Source organism: Brachypodium distachyon, chromosome 4 (assembly GCF_000005505.3).
Source record: "Brachypodium distachyon strain Bd21 chromosome 4, Brachypodium_distachyon_v3.0, whole genome shotgun sequence".
Classification (NCBI taxonomy): domain Eukaryota; kingdom Viridiplantae; phylum Streptophyta; class Magnoliopsida; order Poales; family Poaceae; genus Brachypodium; species Brachypodium distachyon.
The window spans coordinates 37,173,843-37,184,158 of NC_016134.3; the positions used below are offsets into that span (position 1 = coordinate 37,173,843).

At 51.0% G+C, this 10,316-nt stretch overlaps 2 protein-coding genes and 1 non-coding gene across 4 annotated transcripts; 1 reads left to right on the forward strand and 2 right to left on the reverse strand.

Moving 5' to 3' along the window:
* Positions 1-491: 491 nt before the first annotated feature.
* LOC112269018 lies at positions 492-651 on the reverse strand. Its single transcript, XR_002960609.1, has one exon. It is a non-coding gene; the product is annotated as a U1 spliceosomal RNA (small nuclear RNA).
* A 22-nt stretch (positions 652-673) lies between these two features.
* Positions 674-3,319, reverse strand: LOC100845929 (serine/threonine-protein kinase STY13). Of its 2 annotated transcripts, XM_024455106.1 has the most exons (5): positions 3,024-3,319; positions 2,503-2,811; positions 2,064-2,387; positions 1,300-1,977; positions 674-1,176 (listed from the first exon to the last, which is right to left on the reverse strand). In XM_024455106.1, exons 2-5 carry the CDS (start codon positions 2,620-2,622, stop codon positions 991-993), a joined length of 1,308 nt encoding a protein of 435 aa, XP_024310874.1. In that variant the 5' UTR covers positions 2,623-2,811; positions 3,024-3,319; the 3' UTR covers positions 674-990. The 2 variants fall into 2 exon arrangements, with proteins under 2 accessions (XP_024310874.1, XP_014758833.1); XM_014903347.2 differs by having other exon boundaries at positions 2,503-3,319.
* A 443-nt stretch (positions 3,320-3,762) lies between these two features.
* LOC100846231 (protein BIG GRAIN 1) lies at positions 3,763-5,734 on the forward strand. Its single transcript, XM_003576532.4, has one exon. The coding sequence runs from the start codon at positions 4,489-4,491 to the stop codon at positions 5,470-5,472; it is 984 nt and encodes a 327-aa protein (XP_003576580.1). The 5' UTR covers positions 3,763-4,488; the 3' UTR covers positions 5,473-5,734.
* Positions 5,735-10,316: the final 4,582 nt, after the last annotated feature.

Sequence of the window (10,316 nt, forward strand, 5' to 3'; positions counted from 1 at the left end):
GAGCACCTCGAGACAAGAACAACACAAGCAAACCTCAAAGAGAGGAGTAGGGTGTTACCTCTAATCGAGTGTCTCAATTGCTACCGTCGGTGATCCTTGGTCGTGCGATACCCTAAATCAAATATTACGGTACAAAACACTGACAAACATTTTTCTAACAATATTGCTCACTTCTCTTGGAGGATGTTGCATCAATGATTTAATTTTCATGATGATGAAAAGGAAAATATTAAGAGTATCCAGGTCTAGAGACACAATAATTGTTGTTGGAGCTATATTTTTTTTCTTACACCTCCCTCTTCCAAAAACCCATTAAAAAAATTGTCATCTCTTTGTCCATTTTATGTCTGATGCATGAGATCAGTTATGAAAATACCGTCAAGGATATACTTTGACTTTCAAGGGTTCCATGGACAAATATATATACATCATTAACAAATTCATTCAACACTAAACATGTTCGAGGGGCCAAATTTTAAATTTACAAATTGGTAGGGGCCGCGTGGACGTGTACCCCCTCTGCCACAAATTATGACGTCCACTCACCCACTTGGGGAGATGGTAGACCAACGCACTCACTAAGTGCATGTGAGCCATTGATCTAGGCCACGACCCTTGTTGATCAGCCGTCGACCCCGTCCATGTAAGTAAGTCGCAACGGTGCACCAAGCGCTAGTTATATAGATGGCTGATTTTTCCCTTGCGTCCTCGCCTGGCCGATGTGGTACTAAGCTACATCCTTTTTTACAGCAACGCAGCCCAGCCGCAGTGTGAGATCTCATTGGCCTATATCAGGTTGATGTGCAACGTACAACTACTAGAGTGGCCTTTCACAGCAACTACTTCCTCCGTCCCATATCAAGTGTCTCTAATTTGTTCAAATATAAATATATCTAACATTTAGATACATGTAATATTTCGACACTTAATATGGGACGGAAGTAGTACTAAACTCGGCGTATTTCTCAAAGAAAAGAAAAGAGTCCGATGCTAACTCTGAGTGGTCTCGAGCTGCTCTTTGATTTCTCGAAGCGCCGAAGTGATAGTGTCAAACGAAGGCCTGTTCAAAGGCTCCGCATGCCAGGTTCTGCATATGAGATCAACCAATGCGCCAGAGTTCGCGTCGTCTTCCGGGAGTCTTGGCCGAAGTTTCCCATCTGCTACTTCCAGCGCAATCTGTAAAAACCCACAACAATTATGCATGGATCGATCGGACAAAGTCAGCTAATTAATTAAGATCAACAAATAACACTGGCTAAGTGGCTAGCAGCTATTGTAACCCAACTAATTAGACTTAACCTTGCTAGGCCCGTAGCTCGTATCAATGTACGGATGCTCCCCGGTGACGAGCTCGTTCAGTATGACGCCGAAGCTGTACACGTCGCACTTCTCCGTGTACGGCTCGCAGCGGATTACCTCAGGCGCCATGTACACGTACGTGCCGGTCTCGCCGGTGAGCGCCGCCTTCCCGTCCGGCAAGAACCTGGCATGCCCGAAATCCGCGACCCGAGCGCTCCAATCGCCGTCCAGCAGCACGTTGCTGGGCTTGAGGTCGCGGTGCAGGACTCTCGGCGTCTGCTCGTGGAGGTACCGCATCGCCAGCGCGATCTCCAGCGCCCTGCTCACCCTATCCGCCAGCGTCGGCGTCGGATGATCCCTCTGCCGGCGCCGCCTGTCCTTGGCCCCGTGCAGCCACTCCCCCAGCGTGGCGCCGCTGAGGAGCTCGGTCACCAGGAAGCAGCTGTCCGGCGGGCGCAGGCACGCGCCCATCAGACGCAGCACGTGCGGGTGCCGCTGCCGCGACAGCAGGTCGGCCTCCTGCGCGAAGAAGGCCTCGGCGTCGCCGGCCATCCCGTTGCTGGAGAGGGAGAAGAAGAACTCCGGCCTGACCCACTTCACCGCCACGTCGAGGCCCCTCCACGTCGCCCGGTGGATGTCCGCCGTCGATCCTTGGCCGATCATCTCATGCAGCTCGATCTGTTTCATCCATTCACCCGCGAATTAATAGCCTTCAGAAATTAAACACGATGCTGTGATCGATTGAAACTTTTTTCTCATTTTACCTCGTCAGGTGAAATGGACCAGCCGTGCTGCAGCGCGAGCTCCCTCGTGGCGGCCAAGTACGGGTCGCTAGGCGGCGCTTCAGCTTCAGCTTCAGCTTTAGCTCGCTCGTCTTCGCCGTCGGCGCCGGCCGCCGTTGCGGCATCGGTTTCGTCGTCCTGGTGAGGCGACTCGTCGTTGGAGCTGTTGGATATGAGGTGCAAGAAGCCGTGCTCCTGTGCGACCTCAAGGCAGAACCTGAGATACTCCTGCGTGCTCTCCAGCCGAGCCTTGCACGTCTCCTTGAGATCGCTCTGCTTCTGGACCTCGTCCCTAAGCTTCGCGACCTTGACACAATAAACGCACATGTAGTCATGTACAGATCTAAAATTAACCGCTGCAAAGTAACCTCAGATCCTTTCTTCGAGAGTTTGTACTACATGTTGTGGGATATGTGTGTACCTGTTCAGAGCACTGAAGGTTGGGTGAGGGCGAGGAGGAGAAGATACCGGCGAAACGGCCGCGGAGCCCACGGTGGTCGTGCCCTGTGCGCGGCCCATTGCCTGCCGGCGTGCTCTCCATGGCCAGCGGATGTTTCGAGCCGTGGGGACGGAGTGCCGTTTTGAGAAACTTTTTCTGCAGAAACAAGTCGCGTGGACTCAAGCATACGAGAGTAGCGATTCATCCAATGTAATGTTGACGAAATCACCAAACTATGGAGTTTTCAGTAGAAGCGCCAATGCGATTGGTGACATGTGGGCCACGCAAGGCCTGCAAGATGACTAGTTCTTAGAAAGAAAGAAAAAAAAAACATTTTGGGGGCATAAATAAGGGACTTTGCTGAATGCCAAGCTGGCCTAGCTGCGCAGGCTGAAAGTTCTGCCCCATTCTTTTCAGAGTAGAGTGTGTTTGTGTTTTCTTGCTCGTTTCTTCATTTTGTGTGTAGTTACTTTGTGCAAGGATTGGCCAGACCGTCAGATTACCTCTGTTCACATTCTTCTTTTTTTTCTTTTCAAAATGCTCTGCGATGTTATTGTCGATGTCCTGAGGCAACTAGACACCGCATGGATGCGGCGCTCAAGTCGGCATGGTGGTGCTTGGCTTGCTCAGCATTTCAGCAAGGTGCATGCGCATTGAAGATACCCTCCTGTCTCAAATTTGTCTAAAATATGAATGTATCTATATTTAAAAAACGTCTAGATACATGTAAGATTTCGACAAATAATTTTGGCCGGAAGGAGTACCATCTTCGTGGAGTCCTATGTGACGTTTTGTGGCCACTGAGAGAAAGCAAGTTGGGGCATTGCGCGCCCATGGCGACAGCAATTATATTTTCATAGTTCCTCCGTTCAACAAAAAATGTCTCAATTTTGACTAAATTTGAATGTTTCTATACACTAAGTCATATTTAGATACATCCAAATTTTGATAAACTTAAGACATTTTCGTTGAACGGAGAAAATAGTAAGAAATCACCTTCGTGGTGGCAGTGTCACCTTCTTCAGCCTCGAGTTTAGACACGAGCTTCATTCCAAGCAGCCATGGTAAACGTGACAATTCGTCAAACATGTGGTGTGCACTGCCAACGCCAGCGTAATATTGAGCAACGAGGCCCATCGTGGACATGAAGAGGAAACGAGATGGTGTATCATGCGTCCAAGTAAACGTGCTTTAATTTTTTTTTCCAGCCAGAAGCCCAGAATCCATTTTACTATTGGAATTGTCATGACAATTTCATCCTTCATGTATAATCATGTATGTGTGCATATTCATACGGAAAGTAATGAGGGCGTTAGAGTTTTTGCAAAATCAGATACTACGTCAGGCAGAGTATTTGGTAGAGAATATCGTATGATTGTAATGCTCTGTACGACTGTACCATCTTGTATTGTCGACAGCTTTGCTGGCTGACTTGACTCTCGATCGGCCCTGTATGCAACTTGCCAGGCGAAGACAAACAATTAGGCAAGCCGAGTTGGTCAGTGGGCCGCCGGAGAGCCGGCCAGTGCAATCAGGCCTTTCGTCAGTTTTCAAACCATAGTGCCACTCAAGTTACAGATACCGATGCCGATGCCGATGCCATGCGCCAGCTCGCGGTGCACAGCACAGGAAATTTGCCGCGGGACCAGCAGGCCGCTGGTAATTTGCCGCGAACGAATTCCAGCGGGTTGGTGGCGATCGCGCGAGTGAGATCCATGGACGGGCACCTGCCATGCCAACGCAGCAGCGCCACCACTCCCCTGCACGCACGCACCAACTTACATAAATCCATAGTACCACGCATCTCTCGCCCTCCTCGTCGATCGATCCCACTCCCACCTTCCTCCTCCAGCCCTCCCCGTGTTCTTAAATTTACCTCTCTCCGCTGATCGTTTCTCTTCCCCTTCTTTGCTGTGATCGATCGATCGGTGTGTCTGTACTCTGCCCGAACAGTAACAGTGCTCTGTCATGGAGAAGGGCCGCCGCAGCCACGGCCACGGCAAGCGCCCGCCCCCGCTCGCCCCGCCGCGTCGGGAGCGCGCTGCCGCCGCGTCCTTCTCGGCCTCGCTCCTCGACACCATCTACCGCTCTCTCGACGAGGGCAGCGACGCCGACGCCACGGCGGCGGATGTCGCCGACACCCCGCGCCGGTCGGAGGAGAATGCGCCGGCGCCCGCGCAGTTCTGGTGGGCCAAGGAGGCCGGCGGCAAGCCGAACATGCGCCGGCTCGAAACGGGCCCGGCTCGCCGGCGGCACTCGGGGTACGCCTCGTCCACCGCCTCCTCGTCGGACTCCGCTTCCAGCAGCTACAGCTTCTCCTGCTCCTCCGCTTCGACCACCGACACCGAGTCCACGGCGCGCCGCCGACGCAGCCCGCCTCCTCCGCCACGGCGCCAGCCGGAGGAAGTCCGTGCCGACGCCGCGGAAGCCGAACCCCCGTCTCCGCCCAACAACAAAGCAAAGACGAAGAAAGGCAGGCCGTGTTTCCCTGGAGCAAGGCTTCGTCCCAGAGATGCGTCCGGCCCGTCTTCTCCTGCTGGGGGCCCACTCCCGCCGCCGTCGCCGGGGTCGTTCGCGTGCGTCCTCCGGACCCTCTTCACCTCAGGCCGCCTCCCGAGGAAGCAGCCCAAGACTCCGATCTCACGGGGCCCGCAAACCCCGCAGAGGACATCGCCGGAGCCAGCTGAGACGCCGCGCGCATCGGCGACGTCGTCGGAAAGGAGGTCCGTGAGGTTCTGCTCGGATGCCGAGGCGTCGTCGGTGGTGCGGCGCAGGGTGGAGGAGCTGGTGCGGAGCCTCGGGGAGCTGGAGGAGAACGACGAGGGGAGCGACTCCAGCTCCGATCTTTTCGAGCTGGAAAGCCTCGGCGGGGCCAACGGTGACGAGCTGCCCGTGTACGGGACGACGAGCCTCGTGGCCAACCGGGCTATCGCGCACCAGGCGGTTTTCTAGCTGCCAAAGCAGAGTCTCATTTCAAACAGTTCCCAAAAACAAAACAAAAGATGTGTAAGAATCCATGAAAAATTACCTGAAAATATTTCATCTACTATTTGTTTCCATTTCTTCCGTTGCATTGTGTTGTATATAATGAAATGTCGTCAACTTGAGCTACCTATTCGTTAAAACTGGCAAATTGTTGGTTTGGAGCTCAACTTGGCCACATTCTAGGAATCTTTTTGTTCAAAGCAGAGGCAAAAGTTTTGTATCTTCTCAATAAGAAGCCTAGAAAAAATAGAGAAAATTTCAAGAAACTCTTACTTTTGGACAACTTGTATCGCAAAACTACAATTTTTGGAATTTTATAATTAAAAATACAGAGTAAATATCTAGGGCCCGGCGGCGATGACGCTGACGTCGAAGAGTAGGGAAAAGAGTCTTGTGAGAGTCAGGATGTCTTCGAGACGACGAGACATTAGCAATGGGAGGAGGAAGAAGAAGACGTGCAGCATAAAACAGACCACTTTGATGCTAATGAGGCTGACATGTGGGGCCCAATGGTCAGAACTATTGTTAGCCAGCTTGATGCTAGATTACAGGTTGTCTGATACAAATTAGTACGATACTATGTGTTAAGTGATAAAATTTCAAGAGTTATAGTTTTGGGATACAAATTGTTCAAAAGGTAAGCACCTCTTGATATTAATTCGAAAAAAATATACAAAGGGGAAAACAAAAAAGTCCCCACAACGGTCTACTCTGGCGGCATAATAAAACTCAACTTCTTTGCCCCCGAAAAAATACTGGATAGTGGGCCCAACTTTCATATCGGCACATGCACATAATTCTCTCAAGCACAACCCACGCACTATCTTGTCTTGCGAGATTGCAATTCTATATGCACAATTGCACACCGAACCAAAAATAAATACATCGAACAGATGCCTCCATGCACGATTAGGCTGAATGTGCTGATGCTATCTACCAACCGCTGTGAGATCCCCAGCTAATTGGATGACACATCGGAGTAGATAAGGCTCCGCCGACCAATATTCCATGAGCATCGATCGTTGTCTTCATTGTTACACATTCTTGTCATGAAAGAAAAAACATTCTTTTTACGTGCGAACTTCTGAACAGCAAATGGGCCTGATCCAGACCTTTGGATAGATTTACTCTAGCTTCTACCTGAAGCATTTCTCTTTCATGGTCGAGAATGATGGTGAGTTGGTGATAACGGGTGTGCCATTTGCAGATGGGAATTAACTGTGACGTTTTGTAAAGAAACATATATACGAGCTCTTGAACTGGGGGTCCAGTACATGCTTTTCGATTGGTTCCGTGATCTATAAACTTGTCACGTGAAATGCGATATGATACGGGGAAAAAATACTTATATTTTATATGTAAAAATAATGTGAAAAAAAAGAGTGTTTGCATCTCAGTTTCGTGGAAGGCGCAACCGTGCAAGCAGCTAGCTCGATCGCATCGTAAACTCCAAACCGAACAATAACAGAGCTCGAATAATCTTCAGTCTGTACAGCACGGCGTGCCATGAAAATGCAGGACACTGAGAGTCTGAACACGTCTTCGCTTGCCGGATCGATCTACTAAGCCTTAGGGGACGTACGGCATGAGGGAAACAATTCGTGTCTACTCGTGGCGGTGCATGTCTTAGCAACACGGCAGTGCGTATGCAATTTTTTAATCTGAACGATTGGGGAAATATGGGAACTATGGAGTGCATGATTCGGCATTGCAGAGCTGGATATTCCTTGATAAAAAGACGTGTTGAACTCTTTAGATATCTAGCTTGACGTACACAATTAATTGTATTTGTTTTTTCGATCATCTCGATGGACGTACGTGGTACTGATTGAATGGAAATGCAGAAGATGATTCCAAGCACAGGCATGCATCTAGCGGGCGACACCGACGGCTGATCTGCATGCTCGCACATGATCTGGACCGGATGTCCGCGCATGAGAGTGACAGTGGTAGCGCGTAGTATGTTGCTAGTTATACCTACCTGTAACACACTCCATTTCTGCTAACCTTGCACTCGCCCGCCAGAAGAAAGAGAGAGGAGAGATACATAACATGTACCTAGAACCATAGGAAACTTCCGGAAAACGACGCCCCTGACGACCGTAAACAGAGACTAAACATATTATTGTCTTCAGAGTTCAGAGATGCATGTATGTAGTGTTGCATTGACAGCATCGTGATCAATGCTGCCAACAGTTGATACACCACCGAATCGAGACGAAAAAGTTTTTGATCCGTCGTATCGTCAACGTGAATCCAGGTCAGGTCACGGTCTGTTGAATTGACAGGCAGTTCCCCATGAAGTACGTACTGCAGAGGCAATAAAGAAACAGGCAGGCTGTCAGTCAGTCGAGTCGCAGGCAGGCGAGGCAAGGCAGCAAACTGCAAACCGTTGGTTAATGCCTTAATGTTGACACGGACACAGGTCGGTGTGTGCTCGCCCGGTGAAGGGCAGCCGGCCGGCAACTAAACTACGGCACGCGTGACCCAGTCGATCGCTCGGTGGTTGTAGCCGGAGCCGAGCGCCAGACGCGGACGGGGCAACTAGGCGCTAGCCCCGAGCATAGGATGCCGCGTTCCTTTCCGCTTTTCGTGGGCGAAGCTAGGGGGGAACGAGCGCGCGGTGCACGGGTCCATCGGGGCCACGGCCGGAGTCCTCCCAAACCACGCAGACCCAAATAGATTAACTTGAAACCGACGGAGGATTCGGAGGAGGGAGGACGCGAAGAAAAACACGTACAAACACGCAAGCACACACGGATTTACTCAGGTTTGGAACCCTTTTGTCGAGGTAAGACTCCTACTTCTGTTTTGTTGTATTAGCCGAGATAGTCAAGCTCTTACGATGGCGTTCCTTGAGCTGTGTTCTTGAGGAAGAAGAAGAACAAGAAGAAGAACAAGAACAAGAACAAGAAGAAGAAGGAGAAAATCCTAAATACCTAAGTGCTTGATCCTTTTCACTCCGCGGGCACGGCTTCACTGCGCCCAGGTCACACTGACATGCGGGCCGAGTACCAACGTCACCTTCCTTGGGCCCCGCCGGACACGCGGCTTGGTTCCCTTCGGGTGGCACCGCAGGGGACAAGACAACTTTACTTTTCCTGGCATCCTACAACAAGTACCGCTATCCTCTGCCGTCTCTCGTCAGAGATTCTCTTTCGGTGTTTCTTTTGTGCAGTCGCCTGGCACCGCTACGTAAGCGGCGACTGCTTTTCCCGTGGTAATGATAACGCTGCTTTATTTTGCACCGCGTGGTCAGGATAAGACCGTTGAGAGATCTCGGCGCTAGCTGAGATCAAAAGGCTCGTCCTTATCCTGCACACACTCGGTATGCCGGCTTAGCGTTAGTTTGGCTTTATGATGCCGGCATACTTGACCATGCCGGCTTTGCTCTCGTCATCTCGGCTAGAGCGTGTCGTCATGACCCTATCCGGGGTCATCCCACCGACACACGGCGTCACGCGTCTAGATGGCAACAGGGACGAAACCCGTCGGGTAGTGGCTGCCCAAACTCGTCTCCGCGACCCTGGACCCAAACCCGTCCCCATACTCGTTCCCGGTCATAGGTTTCAAAAATTTCCCAGACCCGTCCCCGTCGGGGAACCCGAACCTGTTTTCTACACAGGCAAAATAGTAGCAGCAACATTAAAAAAAAACGATTTTCAGTACCATTCACACATAATAACAGCAACATGACAACATCATTTAATAAGACATCAGCATATAGTTCGACGACCTCATACAAGTTCACACAAAATAGACTATGATCTCATACAAGTTCATACAAAATAGACGATGATCTCATACAAGTTCACACAAACACGCATACGAGGAGCTGAGGCTGGCGGTTGTACATGGAGAATGGGGAATTTGGGTGGGGATTTAGGGTTAGGGACAATAAATATATAGGTAGGGTTTGGGGTACACATATGGGCTGGATTGGGCCACTTATATGGGTTGTATTGAAATCTTCGCGGGTTTCATCGGGTACCGGGTTCGGGTAGTGTTGTCCCGGGTCTAAACCCGTGAAACCCGCTGGGTTTCTATTTATACCTATTTACAAACCCGCGGGATTAAATTTGACCCAAACCCGTCACCTAATGGAGTAAAAACCCGCGGGTTTTCGATTTTGGGGCCCCGTTGCCTTCTTGAGTCACGCGGCGAGGTCCATCCTCGTCCATGCATATGAATGCGCGACCGCCCGCACACACGAGCGCGGCCGGCGCGGACCACTGAATTGATCGGCGTGCTGGTGGTGGGTCGCCAGGAGGCCGCCACGTATCGCGCGGCTTTCGCGAATGAGCGCGAAACTACAGCGGCGCAGACCGCCGCGCCCGATCGAGCGGGCACTCGGGCAGACACAGGTTGTTGTGTAGCCCTTGCCACGTTTTGTTCCTTTCATGGTATTTTTTTTTTGAAGGAACGAAATTCCATTAATGTGGCAAAGACGCCTGGTTACAAGGTTTAGCAATTAGCTGTATACAAGGATCAGGCAAAGCGTGAAGCAAAACGCTAGAGGACTCACTTTCCTTAGCGTACTGCGCAATGCCGTGCACAAGGCTATTACCGTCCTGTTTCACCCAGCTAGTGTTGAAATTGTTGAAGCCGCGCAGCAGGCCCCCGATCTCCCTGGTGATGAAACAGATAGGGGATCTGTCAGTCTCGCCCGAACATAGAGAGTTCGCGAGAGTTTTGCAGTCCGTTTCCAGGTGGATACTGGTTAATCTGTCACAGCACAGGGATGTAATTCCCTGGACGCACGCCGCTGCTTCCGCCTCCAGGGCCGAGGAGCAGGGCGGGAGGCGGCCCCA